We start from the raw sequence: 16,974 nt of genomic DNA, 5'->3' as shown, positions 1-16,974 counted from the left end.
GATAATATCGTACAAAACCTCATTTTGTACGATATTTGGTGCGTGTATGGCATGTCGGCGAGTCGACCGATATCGCAGGAAGCTGCTGAAATTGGTTGACTCGCCGATCGGCCAGGTTAGAAAATTTTGATCGGGCGCCATAGAAGGCGCCTGACCAAAATCTGCAGTCAGGGCTGAATCGGCAGAAGGAGGTAGAAGGAGGTTTCTACCTCCTTATCTGTGTATGGCGGATCTGACGATGTTTCGTGCGACCGATGGTCGTTGGATCGCCACGTGTGTGGCCACCCTAAGACAAAGGTGATGGGGTAAGGAATTAACTCCCATGGCAGCAGTCTTATATTATGGGTTACTACCATAAAATCCAATAAGTCGTAAAGTTAGTCGTAAAAGGAAAGTTAACAGGACACTGAAACAGCCTCCCGTCCAACAAAAGCCTTTATAGCCTTCTATTTCCTACTCTGACACAAGAGCCAAAATGAGGGACACAGACTGCATTCTAACCCCCCCGTACAGATGTTTATCTTGAAGAACCCATTGGCAAAGCGGAAGACATAGCGCAACCGCTTCCATCAATAAACAGCGGGAAATACTCAAGTTGATGCTCTCAGTGGTACTTTTAAGCGTGTGGGCGTGGCCGATCGGGGAGGCGTGGTTATGCGGATGAGGGGGGCGCGGCCAGGTGACGCTGGGTGCAGGGAGAACACAGCTGTGTTGTGCAGCAGAGGCGCTGCGAGAGAGGGGAGAGCGGCCACACAAGCCGGACTGCCCGCACCTCTGTTATTTCATTCCATTGGACACACTGCGGCCGGAGTATGGCTGACCCCGCAGCCTGCGAGCCTGGGGAGGACACCACCACCCGCTTTGCCAGGAAGGGGGCTCTGCGGCAGAAGAATGTGCATGAGGTGAAGGAGCACAAGTTCACAGCCCGCTTCTTCAAGCAGCCCACCTTCTGCAGCCACTGCACCGACTTCATCTGGTGAGAGAGGGGCATCTACCTGGCCGGGCTCATTAGCACCCCAGTGTAGGGGGGGAGTTAGACTGTACCAACCCCCAGCAATAGTCTACTTTAGTGTACAGGAGTCTGGGCATCTGTGGGAACAGGGCGCCAGAGGTGCCAACTAACCTTGTGGCATAAGAACCATAATGATCCACTTCTGGCAACGTGAAATAAGAAATGCCAGGAGAGTGTGACACTAATGACAGCTCCCAGGGGATGCTGAAAGTTGTAGTTCAGCAGTTACAAGAGTACAGATGGGGATTTGCTGCCTACTTAACAGTGGCATAGCTGGGCACTGGCACCTGGGCTGATAATGGGCTACTGCAACCAGCAGGGGATGCTGGGATTTGTAGTTCAGCAGTTACAAGAGTACAGATGGGCATTTGCTGCCTACTTAACAGTGGCATAGCTGGGATAATAATGGGCTACTGCAACCAGTAGGGGATGCTGGGATTTGTAGTTCAGCAGTTACAAGAGTACAGATGGGCATTTGCTGCCTACTTAACAGTGGCATAGCTGGGATAATAATGGGCTACTGCAACCAGCAGGGGATGTTGGGATTTGTAGTTCAGCAGTTACAAGAGTACAGATGGGGATTTGCTGCCTACTTAACAGTGGCATAGCTGGGCTAATAATGGGCTACTGCAACCAGTAGGGGATGCTGGGATTTGTAGTTCAGCAGTTACAAGAGTACAGATGGGGATTTGCTGCCTACTTTACAGTGGCATAGTTTGCCACTGGCACTGTCCTATAGATGCCCACTGAGCTGATAATGGGCTACTGCAACCAGTAGGGGATGCTGGGATTTGTAGTTCAGCAGTTACAAGAGTACAGATGGGGATTTGCTGCCTACTTAATAGTGGCACAGCTGGGCACTGGCACCTTCTGATAGATGCCCACTGAGCTGATAATGGGCTACAGAAACCAGTAGGGGATTCTGGGATTTGTAGTTCAGCAGCTGGGTGACAGCAACCCCCTTTTAATCAGGATCTTTCGATCTAGTGTTTGTAATTAACAGAGCCCCTTATTGATTGATACGGGGACCTACTGTCCCTGCCCGGTGCAGCATCCTCGATGCAGTCGCTGTCGCTTTAATTTGCACTGCGCTGATCTGTGCTGTTTGGGGATGGGATGAGAGAGGGGCAGTGGATAGTTTGCAACTAATACTCGCTCCAACCCTGAGGCTGCTGTTGAACTACAACTCCCAGAATCATTTATGCCTTCAAAAAAGTGGCGTTTTATTAACAGCTGGAGTGTTGCACAGCCCTGATGTACATAGTTTCTGACTCCCGCCGTGCCTTGTAGCTCACACAGAGGAGCTGCTTCATATCCCAGTGCCATACAAGTGATTCCCAGCTGCAGGGCCACACACACAATTGCAGCTCCCCAGTTTGCCCCCCCAAACATGCAGTTATCTGTTGCGCTGCTTTGCCCTGTGCCGAGCATTGATTAAACGGGAGAGATAAAAGAAATCCCATTGAAGCAGCAAGTGGGCAGATTTATCATTAATAGTGCCCGCGCTTTCACTCCCCCCCCATGCTTAGAATATCGTATGCCCTTCTGATGCATGCCAGTTAGTGGTGCCACAGGGAGATAGGGGCTGCAGCAATTGCTTGGGTGCAGTCTGCGCTCAGGCTGGGTTACTGTAGAGCAATATATATATATATATATATATATATATATAGTGTGTATATATAGTAATGTCACCCATGTATTGGCTGCAAGAGTGAGCCCAGTGTGGTGGTGCAGTCACAAACAGGAAGAGCACTTGGCTGGTTAAGGGAGGGCTGAAGGGGCTGTTTGTTCGGTTGGTGCAACAAAGCGGCTGTTCAAGCTGCTACAGCATGCAAATCTCTCTCTTTACTTCCAGCCTGTTCCGCGGTGCTGCCCAACGTGCCCACGTCCCCAGTTTTAGCCGCCACGGAGGCGCTGCCACCAGCCTTTGCAGAGAGTGTCATTGAGGCTGTCATTGATAGCACCGAGGACATGAATGGATGCCGTTTAGGCACCATCAATAACGTAGGCATTGTGTCTACAGCATGGGATTGTGTAGCATTGTGACCGTCCCTTCCAATCAACGACTGAGTGTTGTGCAATGTTAGCCTCTGATGGAGATGTAGTGTAAGCGATGCATTTTATTAGCTTAGTAGAATGCAAGCTTTTGGGACTGCCTGGGTCTCTTTCCAGGCATGCTACATTGTATAATATATAGATAAGCACTATAATAAATGAGCCGCAGATAGACCAGGGCTAATTTCTTCAAAAGTTTCGTATAGCAGTGCACAGCGAGCAAAATACTCTCTTGTGAATATCAGGTCACTGCTTGTTTGTAGTATGGAAGAATGCGATTGCAATTAAGCCTGACAGCTGAGTGTAATTGTTGCTCTCTTGTGTGGCTGTGCTGCTGTAGCGAGTGGCACCCTCCTGTTGCCAGTTAGGGATCGCTCTGCTTGCTTGTTGCACCCGTGCAGCTGCAGCCATCACTGCGTCTCTGCCCTCTGATGGCAAGCGGTTGGCCAGGGCGAGATGAAACGGAAGAGCAGAGTAGGCAACTGTGTGGCAAAACACACATACACACACACATACCCTGAAATGTGTTAACCTCTTGGTGACCAGAAGTGAGAGAGAAGGGGATTAATCAAGCTTATCTACTGTGCAGTAATTTGTGGGTTATTGTCTTTGTGTTGGTTGGTGTGCCAGATTGTGACAGTGTTGTGTGCTGCTCTAAACGGTGGGTGGGCTTTAGTGGATGTGTGCATGTTGGTGCCAGCTGCTTGTGTCCTTGTGTGCCACCCTGTGTCTTGGCACGCGCCATTTCTGCAATTGTCACTCTCTTTTTGAATTGTGTGGATGTTTGTCCTGGCGTCCTGGTCGGACAGTGTATCATTGTGAGTCTCTGCATGTATTCCTAGGCCGCCGGGATGAGTGTGACTGTGTGCTGTTATCTGCAGTGTGTTCATTTGCTACGCAACATTCTCTTACTTTCTCTGTATCAGCTGCTGGCAGCCTAGACTGCTCCTTAGCTTCAGCACCAGTTATTGGGTAGAGGGAGTTGTAGTTCAGCAGGATCTAGAAGGCATCAGGTTTTCAATTTCTGCTTTATAGGAAAGCAGTTTATCTGTTCATCAACATGACATGATAGTCTCCCAGTAACCCTGTGCATCAGGGGCCCCCCCACAGATAGTCTCCCAGTAACCCTGTGCATAAGGGGGCCCCCCCGCAGATAGTCTCCCAGTAACCCTGTGCATCAGGGCCCCCCCCGCAGATAGTCTCCCAGTAACCCTGTGCATCAGGGGGCCCCCGCAGATAGTCTCCCAGTAACCCTGTGCATCACGGGCCCCCTGCAGATAGTCTCCCAGAAACCCTGTGCACCTGGGGGCCCCCCGCAGATAGTCTCCCAGTAACCCTGTGCATCAGGGGGCCCTGCAGGTAGTGTGCCAGTAACCCTGTGCATCAGGGGGCCCTGCAGGTAGTGTGCCAGTAACCCTGTGCATCAGGGGGCCCTGCAGATAGTGTGCCAGTAACCCTGTGCATCAGGGGGCCCCCCGCAGATAGTCTCCCAGTAACCCTGTGCATCAGGGGGCCCTGCAGATTGTGTGCAAGTAACCCTGTGCATCAGCGGGCCCTGCAGATTGTGTGCAAGTAACCCTGTGCATCAGGGGGCCCTGCAGATAGTGTGCCAGTAACCCTGTGCATCAGTGGGTCTTGCAGATAGTGTGCCAGTAACCCTGTGCATCAGGGGGCCCTGCAGATAGTGTGCCAGTAACCCTGTGCATCAGGGGGCCAGTAACCCTGTGCATCAGGGGGCCCTGCAGATAGTGTGCCAGTAACCCTGTGCATCAGGGGGCCCTGCAGATAGTGTGCCAGTAACCCTGTGCATCAGGGGGCCCTGCAGATAGTGTGCCAGTAACCCTGTGCATCAGGGGGCCCTGCAGATAGTCTCCCAGTAACCCTGTGCATCAGGGGGCCCTGCAGATAGTGTGCCAGTAACCCTGTGCATCAGGGGGCCCTGCAGATAGTGTGCCAGTAACCCTGTGCATCAGGGGGCCCTGCAGATAGTGTGCCAGTAACCTTGTGCATCAGGGGGCCCTGCAGATAGTCTCCCAGTAACCCTGTGCATCAGGGGGCCCTGCAGATAGTGTGCCAGTAACCTTGTGCATCAGGGGCCCTGCAGATAGTGTGCCAGTAACCCTGTGCATCATGCAGTGACTGTACCCCTGTGCATTGGTGTACTATGCAGATTTTGTCCTGGTCAGCCTGTGCATCAGTGTGCTGTGCCCATTGGGTCTTGGTAACCCTGTGCCCCATGTATATTGGAACTAAGTCACCCTGTGCATCTGTGTCCGATGCAGATTATGTCCCAGTCACCTTGTGCGTCTGGGTGCCATGCAGATTTTGACTCTTTGGATCATAAAGTGCATCTGCACTCGGTGTAATGTGCAATGCAGATCTACGGGCATCTGTGTTTGTGTGATGTTCTTTTATCCTGTGTATCTGTGTGTGATTGTGTGAGTCTCTGCATGACTCTTTGGGGTTCCTACTCTAATCAATTAATTTCATTTTTTTAATGAATTAAAAAATTCGTAGGTCACTGGGTGCTCCTTGCCGCCCCCTGTGCCTCTGTGATGGCAGAAATGCACCTTGCAGGGTAATAACACCATGACAATTCCCTCTGCTGACTGTGTTTCCATCTTCTCTTGCAGGGGTTTTGGCAAACAGGGATTCCAGTGTCAAGGTCAGTGTCTCTATTTACCGTTTGCTGTGATTTTATACAAAACCAAGAAGGAAGCGGGCATTACAGGGAGAGAGGGGGGCAGTGGCATGTTCCCACTCGCCAGCCTGTGATTTATTGACGCAGCCCAGTGCCTTTGCTCTACCGACATGCATCAGGGCTGTTTCATTGCAGGGGAATCTCCCGCTGCTGGTAATTATGTAACACACGAAGCTCTCTGAATTGCACTTGGAACTGGCGTGCCTCCTTACCCATCTACACGGCGAGCGGCACATTGCATCACAGTGGTGGCTGCATCTGTGCACTCAGCTGCATGTAACCCTTTTATACTCCGAGTCATGTGTTGCACGCCGCCTGCGCTCTCATTGTTGAAAATGTCTCTTACGGATTGTCTCCCCGTCATGTAACATAAATAACATTTCCCCCCCTACCAATAACCTGATGCCTGTGTCATGTCTGCATTCCACATTTTCAATCAGTTGAAAAACTGAAGTGCCATTGAAAGCAGTGATTGTCTGACTGCTTCTCCGCTCTGATGGTTCTGACTCCTGAAACAATGTAGCAGAAGTGGACAGCTGGCTGCTGCTGCTACATTGTCAGAGATCAAAAAGAGATAGATAAATAAATAGCAATCGCTATTGAAAATGGGTAGTGAATGTGTATTGGAATGTTGTTTAGAACATGAACTTATAGTAAGCGGTGCAATTTTAGGCCACAGGTGACTTAATTTTCACTTCTCCTATAGGTTCTCTAGTCAACTTCATGGCAACATTTATTTGCGAGGAAAGGGTTAAGGAGAAGTACTTTCGGACAAGTTTAAATATATATCGTAACATTCGTCTTTTGAGGAAGTTAAAGCTGCTGAGTTGGGTCTAAAACTGAATGTCTCTCTGTGTGTGCAGGCCCTAATGGGCCCCCTGTTGTAAAGTATATGGGATATGCAACAATGTACCCCAAATTAATATGAGGCTGCAGGCTGAGTTATACAGGGAACTCTGTGTATCACTCATGTATTATAAGGGATAATGTACCCCCTATTGTAAATGATAAGGATATTAGCAGTCACTGAGGGGTCCTAAGACCATATATAGGCACAAGGCTGCAGGCTGAGTTATACAGGGAACTCTGAGTATCACTCATGTATTATAAGGAATAATGTACCCCCTACTGTAAATGATAAGGATATTAGCAGTCACTGAGGGGTTCTGTGACCATATACAGGCACAAGGCTGCAGGCTGAGTTATACAGGGAACTCTGAGTATCACTCATGTATTATACGGGATAATGTACCCCCTACTGTAAATGATAAGGATATTAGAAGTCACTGAGGGGTTCTGTGACCATATAAAGGCACAAGGCTGCAGGCTGAGTTATACAGGGAACTCTGTGTATCACTCATGTATTATACGTGATAATGTACCCCCTACTGTAAATGATAAGGATATTAGAAGTCACTGAGGGGTTCTGTGACCATATAAAGGCACAAGGCTGCAGGCTGAGTTATACAGGGAACTCTGAGTATCACTCATGTATTATAAGGGATAATGTACCCCCTACTGTAAATGATAAGGATATTAGAAGTCACTGAGGGGTCCTGAGACCATATAAAGGCACAAGGCTGCAGGCTGAGTGCTTTTGTACAGTTCAGCAGGTACATTCATTTTTCATGCAAGTCATGATACGTGACATTATTATGTTCTTATTGTATTAATTAATGTTATTATTAACTGATGACATCAGTTAGCTCTATGCATAAGGATTTGTTTTACAGTTTATTTATGGCGTTTGTCTATTAGATGGGTATTATAGAGACCCAGGAGTTCTCTGACCCCATATAGAGGTGCAAGGCTGCAGACTGGGTGCTTTCATACAGGAGAAATAATTTCTAGGTGGCTTTTGGTAGCTGTAACGTTACATGGCACTGTGCTCTGTGTGAATGAACACTTTACAATATTATAGAGAAGTGCTGAGCAGGCATATTAGAGTAATACAATATTGAGTGTTCCCTGGTTTGTTATATTTTATCTCTAAACCTTTCCAGCTTTGTACATTTTATTTCTTTATTTGCTTGTTCAGACCTTTTCCAGCTGTGCCCCCTCTCTGCAGACCTGTCAGCCCTCCTGGAGTTTTTTGGGATCCACTCATATTTATAACCCAGACATGGGTAAACAGGTGGGGATATTCATAAGGCGGCCATACACTATAAGATCCGCAAAATGAGTGGATCGCCAAATGAGTGGATCTTGCCACCAAAATAGGCATTCTAAGGTGGGCAATATAGTAGTAATCGATCGTTTGGCCCTTGTGCCAAGCGATTGGATTACAATGATGGTAATAGGAGCTGTCAAAGCAAGGACCGCATCAGTGAGACATATGGCAGGAAAATTAAACCTGTCCGATTGAAACTTGGCCAATTTCTGGTCGGGTAGGCCCATTGGGGGTCACCATACACGGGCAGATAAACTGCCAAATCGGTCTGAATCTGAAGGGTGAAGACACACAGAGCTACTAGTAGCAGCTACTTGTCACAGCTACTAAAATAGACAATGCTGATCATTTACTGATAACTGTCTCTATGTGTGTTTTAGCAGAGGCAATTCTCAGTATTGTCTATGGCAGGGTATTTTCTGGAGATTAGTAGCTGTGAAAAATTAGCTGTTACTAGTAGCTCAGTGTGTCTTCACCCTTAATCTGCCCATGTATGGCCATCTTTAGTCTGGGTGGAATGGGTGTGGTCTGGGCAGAACAGGTTGTGGTCAAAAATCACCCAGATTCAAACCTGACATCTTAGTCTTTGTTTTTTTGCCACCACAGTTGTAGCCATAAAGTAATTGTCTGCTTTTCAGCACAACCTTATCAAATGTTTTTGTAGTATGCAAGATATTTCAGGTCAAATCTTTTTATTTATTTTGTCTGAATTCCTTTAAATCCTTACTGTTTAGCCAGTCGCTTAATCTCATGTTATTTGTGGCCTCATAGTTTGCCCTCCTTCCAGGGGACCCAGCCAAATAAATAGGATTGGGTGGCCCTGTTTAAACTGATTGATATGCTTACAGGTGGGCCAGTCCCCTGGAACCTCTACCATCCCCATTCTGACCACAAATTGTCCCCTGTTATGGATTAAACTTCCCTGGCCTCTTGCACAGCATCCTGATCATGTAATACAGGAAGCAATAGGAGCACCTTGTGCAGGAAGTACTACCAGAAAATGCTTCCCTTCCCTTCCTGGGATATTAATCATCTAAATACTGGGGGTTTGTGTAAGTACAGTACATTTGCTGTATATGTGTATGTGTATACTGTATCCCTGCAGAGTTCATCAGAACTTTCACTCGCTACTTTTTATTCATAGCCTCATCAGCTTATCCTTTTTTTTTTTTTTATTTATGTTTCGCTGTGACTAAGATAGGCTTCCTGCTTTGTTATTTTTTGTTTTCTTTCCAGGAAGCTGTGACATAGCTGTAGATATCTGTAGAATTCAGAACACGCCTTTTACAGTATCATGGCTTTTTGTTGTAAGGAACGTAAGATGGAACCCAGGGCCCTGCATGTTGTGGCATCCCTTGCTTCTCAGCTGTAATGACTGGTTTCACGCTCCGGCATGTTCTTTTGATGGTAAAGATTGGGCAGTTAGTCTCTTTTAGAGATTTAGCCTGGGGTTATAAGCTTAAGGTGGCTATACATGCACTGATATTATCATAAGAAACAAAGTTTTGTACGTTAATCGGTGTGTATTGTGGGAGACAAGGCGGCCTATATTAGCAAAAGCCTTGCATATTGGTTGCCTCCACTATTGGGCAGGATGAGCCCCCAAACATCGTAACGTTAAGGCTGAATCGTCAAAGGGGTAAGAATGCCTTTGTTTTTACCTGCATATCTGTCGCTCTTAGGGGCTGATTTACTAATCCACGACCGGTCCGAAGGCGTCCGAATGCGTTTTTTTCGTAATGATCGGTATTTTGCGATTTTTTCGTAAATTGTCGCAACTTTTTCGTAGCGTTACGACTTGCGCGAATTGTCGCAACTTTTTCGTAGCCTTCACGCCGAGTATGAAAGTTTCGGATTCATTCAAGCTTCAGTATTGTGACTTTTCTTGGGCCAGGTTGGAGCTGCAGAGTGCCATTGAGCCCTATAGGAGACTTTCCCTGGGCCAGGTTGGAGCTGCAGAGTGCCATTGAGCCCTATGGGAGACTTTCCTTGGGCCGGGTTGAAGCTGCAGAGTGCCATTGAGCCCTATGGGAGACTTTCCTTGGGCCGGGTTGGAGCTGCAGAGTGCCATTGAGCCCCATGGGAGACTTTCCTTGGGCCGGGTTGGAGCTGCAGAGTGCCATTGAGCCCTATGGGAGACTTTCCTTGGGCCGGGTTGGAGCTGCAGAGTGCCATTGAGCCCTATGGGAGACTTTCCTTGGGCCGGGTTGGAGCTGCAGAGTGCCATTGAGCCCTATGGGAGACTTTCCTTGGGCCGGGTTGGAGCTGCAGAGTGCCATTGAGCCCTATGGGAGACTTTCCTTGGGCCGGGTTGGAGCTGCAGAGTGCCATTGAGCCCTATGGGAGACTTTCCCTGGGCCAGGTTGGAGCTGCAGAGTGCCATTGAGCCCTATGGGAGACTTTCCTTGGGCCGGGTTGAAGCTGCAGAGTGCCACTGAGCCCTATGGGAGACTTTCCTTGGGCCAGGTTGGAGCTGCAGAGTGCCATTGAGCCCTATGGGAAACTTTCCTTGGGCCGGGTTGGAGCTGCAGAGTGCCATTGAGCCCTATGGGAGACTTTCCTTGGGCCGGGTTGGAGCTGCAGAGTGCCATTGAGCCCTATGGGAGACTTTCATTGGGCCAGGTTGGAGCTGCAGAGTGCCATTGAGCCCTATGGGAGACTTTCCTTGGGCTGGGTTGGAGCTGCAGAGTGCCATTGAGCCCTATGGGAGACTTTCCTTGGGCCGGGTTGGAGCTGCAGAGTGCCATTGAGCCCTATGGGAGACTTTCCTTGGGCCGGGTTGGAGCTGCAGAGTGCCATTGAGCCCTATGGGAGGCTTTCCTTGGGCCAGGTTGGAGCTGCAGAGTGCCACTGAGCCCTATGAGAGACTTTCCTTGGGCCGGGTTGGAGCTGCAGAGTGCCACTGAGCCCTATGAGAGACTTTCCTTGGGCCGGGTTGGAGCTGCAGAGTGCCATTGAGGCCTATGGGAGGCTTCCAAAATCATGCAAAGTCTGAAAGTTTTGCCCGCTGTCTACGAGCGCTCAATAAGAAAAAGTCGCGACAATGTACAAGCAAATCGTAACGGCTACGAAAAAGTCGCGACTTTTCGCGCAAGTCGTAGCGGCTACGAAAATGTCGTGACAATTTACGATAAAGTCGTAACGGCGACGAAAAAAATCGCAAAAAATACGAAAAAGTTCGTTTCCAATCCAAATTTCCCATTCGGGTTCGAATTCGTGGATTGGTAAATCAGCCCCTTAGTGTTAGTATGTTGTACGAACGTTTTTTCCTGTTACCAGTGGTCGTGGGAAAGAACGTAATTGTAGTGATTATGGCCACTTTAAGGCCTGACATGGATGTTGCTAAACTACATCTGACCCCCTCCCCCTTCCCCTGTAGCCAGCACCTAATTAATATGCAGAGTAGCCCTAGCCACACACTCCCCCTAGTTATCTCTTCTAGCTGATTGGTGCTTGTGCAATAATTGCATAATAGATGGTTATGTCCCTGAGCTCTGCAGTCAAACTAGCCACAAGGTCTGCAGTGTCGGACTGGGGTGTCTGGGGACCACAGGCTCGAGTTTCTACTTCTGCCGCTGACCTGCCCCACCCCGTTCCTTACACTTGTGGGGCACACCACGTCGAATTGCCTTACTTACACTATTGGCCACCCTCCTGTGCATGCATGTGAAGTGCGTTACTTTTTTTTGCGGCCTTTATTTTACTGCCTGAATATTCAGGCAGGGAGCTGACCTGGGCTGGTGGGATCCACCATGTTCATTACTAGTGTCCCACCAGCCCAGTCTGACCCTGAGTGTCTGGCAGTGGGCTGGGGGGTTGAAAAGAATGTGTAGAATACTTTTTCCAGTATAGGCTCCCAAGACCACCTCCTAGGCATAGCCTATATAGAAAACACCCATCAAACAAAGACCTTAGCCCAGTCATGCTCCATTATGCCCTATTATGCCTGTGACCAATCCTGACAACAGTCTGGACTGGGATTCAAAATAGTCCCTGGTATTTCAAGTACACAGGGGCCCAAACAGCCCTCCACCGGCCCAATAAATAGTGAGTGTCTATGGCATCTTACAGCAGCCCCTCTGGCATTTGCCAGAACCCACAGATTGCCACTCCAGGCCTGTCTGACCATCCTCATTTGTGAACACCAAAAAGTTGGATTGGGGTCTGTCTGGATATGGCCGAAAAAAGGCCCTTAGTTTTAATTTTGCAAATAATGTTTGATATGTGTTTAAACGAATATTACTTTACTGTGTGAGCAAATAGCACCCATATTCCAGAGTGAGACAAAGGAATAAATTGTGTAAGTAGTGTAAAATTGTTGACTGCTGTATTGATCCTGTAAAAGGAAACTGGCTTTAGCTAGTGACACAATCAATAGTCTATACACTGTGCAATACAGGTCTTTGTGCCTTTGGAGACAGTCCAAGTCTTAAAGGGGAAGTAAAGCCTCACTAGTGAATATTTAATTTTCAATGCAAATGCCCAAAAGATAGGAAGATGTGCCCACATATTGCAGTAGGGGCCATAGCTGTTTTATTAGCCATGGATATGATAAGTATTCAATTCGGCCTGTGCATGGTCGCCTTTAGTAAATCAACCCCTGTGTTTGGATCCAACAGAGAACACTATAGACGAGGAAATTGTTGTAGCCTTTTTTAATACCAGCTCTGTTTCCCTGGAGCAGTCCGTTCCTCCTTTGAGCGCAGCCGATAAATTGTAATTTGCATGCAGGTGTCAGGAAATCCGCCGTACTGCTGCCAGGTACCATATGGCCAGGCTACCGGAGAGTTGCATCCATAACTTACAATTATTTTTATCTGTCTGGCTAGGTGGGTTGGTTCATTTGGTACTGTCCAACATACAGCCATCAATAAGTTTTATAATTTTGCAGGAAATGATATGTAATATGTCAGCACTATATAAATAGAGTAGTCATTGTCAGATTTTTTTGCTTCAGGTACCCCTTGAAGCATAATCTTTTGTTTAGGGCTCATAACAAGGTTAAACGATACCGGGCCTTGTGCCTTTTGTATGGACACACACAACCTTGGTGAGGTCTAATATCCTTATAATTAACAGTAGGGGGTACATTATCCCTTATAATACATATGTGATACTTCCCTGTATAACTTAGCCTTGTGCAGGATGGGTACATTATTTCTTATAAAACTCACACCAGTTATGTGAACACAAGGGCACCATTACCCTCAGGCATAGAGGTGGGGCAGACTATTACTTTTACTTTCCATTCAGCACTTTCCAAAATGTCACTGCCCTTCTCACTTTCCCTCTTCTTCCTCACCATCTAATTGTGTATCCAGTGCATAGACATGTGCATCAGGTCCCCCATTCTGGCACATAAACAAGTTTTGTGGTAATACAAAACTTTTCTTAATTACAGTGCCCACAAAATGGCACCTAGCTGCTTGCTGTGATTGTGACTTCCAAGACTGAAGGACACAAGATTTACTTTATATAGCATACATAAACTTTATTTTACTTGACAAAGACAATAGAAAATAATTTGGATATCGCCAACCTACGGGTGGGCGATATCAGGCTAATTAGATCTTTTGGCCCTAGGGCCAAACAATCAAATTAAATGGTGGACATAGGTGTCATCGGTTCGGAGACCACATCAACGAGCCGATGCAGTCCCCAATCAGATGGAAAAATCAAACCTGCCCGATCGAGATCTGGCTAATTTTAGGCCAGAATTTTGTAGGGGAGGCCCATCATTGGAGCCCATACATCGGAGTAAGGACCGATATTGGCAGCTGGAATCGGCCCGTGTATGGCCACCTTAAAAGGTTGGCGACTCTTGAGTCTGTAAATGGAAAACCCATGAATCCAAAAGCCCACGCTTTCCTTGTCTCTACTGTACAAGCGGAAGAGAAACTGATATCAAAGGCCCTTTGTGGTTTTCTTTTTGTAACATTGCACAGTGTGCTGATAGCAACTGCCTAATCTGCTCATATAAATGGCAGTCCCCCCATGCTAAATAATCAGCATGTGTGAATGTATATCTATATTTCCGCAGTGTTTTTTCCTAACACTTTTCGTTGTTACAATCAGTATTAGTGCACACAGGGAAACAAACTTAATTTATAGTGAAAATGTTCCCCCTATAGTAAAATATAAGGGTAAGTTACAGAGGAGTTCCGTGACCATATAAAGGATAGGGCTGAGTGCCTGGTAAAGGATGACCCATGGTAGCAACTTGCTCCTGCAATTAAAGGAGAACTAAATGCAAATTAAATGAGGGATTAAAAACTGAACTTGTCTGCCTCCCCTCTCAGCTACTGCAGCAAACAACCCCCCCACCCCGGCACTGGTGTACATACTGATAATGCAGAGCTTGGGGTTGCCACCTTTCTTATAGAATCTTACTGGTCGGGGGTGGGCTGTGATGTAATAGGGTTAAGTCAGTGATCCCCAACCAGTAGCTCGTGAGCAACATGTTGCTCCCCAACCCCTTGGCTGTTGCTCCCAGTGGCCCCAAAGCTAATTTTTTGATAACTTGGCTTGGAGGCAAGTTTTGGTGGCATAAAATCCAGTGTAAAGACAAACAGAGCCTTCTTTAGGCTGCCATTCCACATAGGGGCTTCCAAATAGACAATCATAGTCTTTATTTGGCACCTCCAGGCAGGGCCGCCATCAGAAATCACGGGGCCCCTCACAATAAAATTTTCTGGGCCCTCCTCCTCCCAATGGCCCCTCCGCCAGTGACCACTCCCATCAGTACAAAGGACACACATACATTGGTAGCCAGGGCCCCCCTAAAACATTGGTAGCCAGCCCAGGGCCCCCTAAAACTTTGCTGCCCCCCCCAGTGTCCTCATACTATGACCCACCCCCGGTGATTCCTGCTCCCCCTACTTCCTCCAGTTTCCCCAACCATCCTCCAGCTCCCCCCCAGCATCCTCCAACTCCCCCCCTAGCATCCTTTAGCTCCCTCCCAGCATCCTCCAGCTCCACCCTAGCATCTTCCCCAGCTTCCCCCCCCCCACAGCGTCCTCCAGCTCCCCCTGCCAGCATCCTTCAGCTCCCCCCTAGCATCCTTCAGCTCCCTCCCAGCGTACTGCAGCTACCCCTTAACATCTTCCAGCTCCCACCGCCAGCGTTCGCCTGCTTCCTCTGGATCATCCTGCTGCCCTCATCACCCGTCTCACTTGAGCGCCTGCTTCGCCCTGCTGCCGCATCCACTGCTTTATATAGTTGCGCCCCGTGCGTACTGACGTACGCACGGGGCGCCACCAATTGAAATCCCCACTGGCCACCAATGACAGGGCCCGTAATTGTTTAAAGGGGGCCCGAGCTTAAAAACGGTTTCACGGCCGGGCCCCCTTTAAAGCGAAGGATCATCGGGGCCCGGGACAACAGTCCCCCCTGTGCCCCCCTGATGGCGGCCCTGCCTCCAGGTACCTTTTTCATGCTTGTGTTGCTCCCCAATTCTTTTTACATTTGAATGTTGCTCATGAGTAAAAAAGGTTGGGGATCCCTGGGTTAAGTAATGATGTAAAAATGGGGGGGGGGGCAATGATGTGTAGATGGAAGCAGGGTTGTTTATGGAGGAGATTGGGGAAGGATAAATAAATATATATTACATAAAACAACTCATGTAAATGCTGCTTGTAAACTATTTTCTTTTTAGTAGTACAGGTATAGGACCCATTATCCAGAATGCTTGGGACCATTGTTTTGCGTCCAATAAGGATTAATTATATCTTAGTTGGGATCAAGTACAAAGCACTGTTTTATTATTACAGAGAAAAAAGGAAATCAATTTTAAAAATCCGAATTATTTAATCAAAATGAGGCCTATGGCAGAAAAGCTTTCCGTAATTCGGAGCTTTCTGGATAACGGGTTTCCGGATACCAGATCCTATACCTGTGTGTGCCATTGGGTAATCCTAAATAGAAGATTGTCATTTTAAGTACTGAGGACCGCCCCCTGGCATCATATGATTGACGGTGCACACAAATACACCAAGGCACACATACATGCTAGGCCACATCAGCCAATTAATGGACAGAGTTCTGTCTTTTACTCCCACACTACTTCTTGTTACAGTTAGAGCTGCATTATTTCCTGTCAGCTGATCTCTGAGGGTGCACACAGCCCATTGCAAAATGGCGGCTCAAGGGCGGCAAAATGGTGGCTCATATGTATAAGGGCAATATTTACTGATCTATTTGTTCCAGTTAGGGAAGATTCTTTAATAGGCCACTTAATATGATATAAACTATCTGTTGGGCATGGATTCTGGGGGGTATAGTTTTCATCCAAGGCAGCTGGCAACCCGCTGCGCATCTCTGCATTTTCCAGTTCAGTATAGACAGCTGGGCCTTCTTTGGGGGTGGGGCAGTACAGGACACCCCTGATTTAAATCTGACAAGAAAATATGTGGCAGGGGTAGATGGCAGGTGGGGGGTAATGTAAAAGCAGCTCAGGGCGGCACAATATCAAAGCAAACCAGTCAGTGTGACATTTTCAATCGAACTGGGTAAAAAAAAAAAGAGACAGCGTTCAGCATTTTGTCTTTTCATGAAATATGCGATGAATATTAAAGCGATTCTGTGTCGCCCTGCTTTCGCCTAAGGCGGCACGTACAATTCTAAGTACATTCAATTCTATTAAGGAAATCGGACCACATCTAGCCTGCCTTGCGCGTTGCCATTTCTCTTGCCTGGCTCCCTCGCTCCTTTGTGACAGACCTTTAAAACATTGCCGCGCTCTCTTCTGAATTGCATTAGTAACACTTCCTTAGGTAGAGTTGGGCCGGTAATCCTATTTCCCCTCTAGTAAATTAAATAGTTGACTATTACTTGTTCAATTATAGGGAGCTGCCTGTTCCTCCGCAGATAAAGCGGTAATTGAATTGATTGCGGGACGCAACATTATTGAAAATCAGCAAACTAAGAAAGTGGCTTATCGCTTAACTGAGATCACATTGCTCTAATTGCCCCTCAGCTTTGCACCCTGCTGGGGTATTTCGTTAAAACTCAAAGGCATTGGGCGTTTCTTTTAGAAAG

General features: G+C 47.6%; 1 protein-coding gene across 2 annotated transcripts in view; it reads left to right on the top strand.

Annotated features, from left to right (window-relative positions):
- Nucleotides 1-701: 701 nt before the first annotated feature.
- Nucleotides 702-16,974, top strand: part of prkcb (protein kinase C beta) — a 146,600-nt gene continuing 130,327 nt past the window's right edge. The window contains exons 1-2 of one of the 2 annotated variants that reach the window (XM_012969929.3): nt 702-976; nt 5,701-5,732. In XM_012969929.3, the coding sequence (XP_012825383.1) occupies nt 813-976; nt 5,701-5,732 (196 nt within the window). In that variant the 5' untranslated portion in view covers nt 702-812. 2 annotated transcript variants of the gene reach the window in all.

The sequence above is a fragment of the Xenopus tropicalis genome, chromosome 9 (assembly GCF_000004195.4).
Source record: "Xenopus tropicalis strain Nigerian chromosome 9, UCB_Xtro_10.0, whole genome shotgun sequence".
Classification (NCBI taxonomy): Eukaryota; Metazoa; Chordata; class Amphibia; order Anura; family Pipidae; genus Xenopus; species Xenopus tropicalis.
This window is presented reverse-complemented; position numbering and strand designations above follow the sequence as displayed.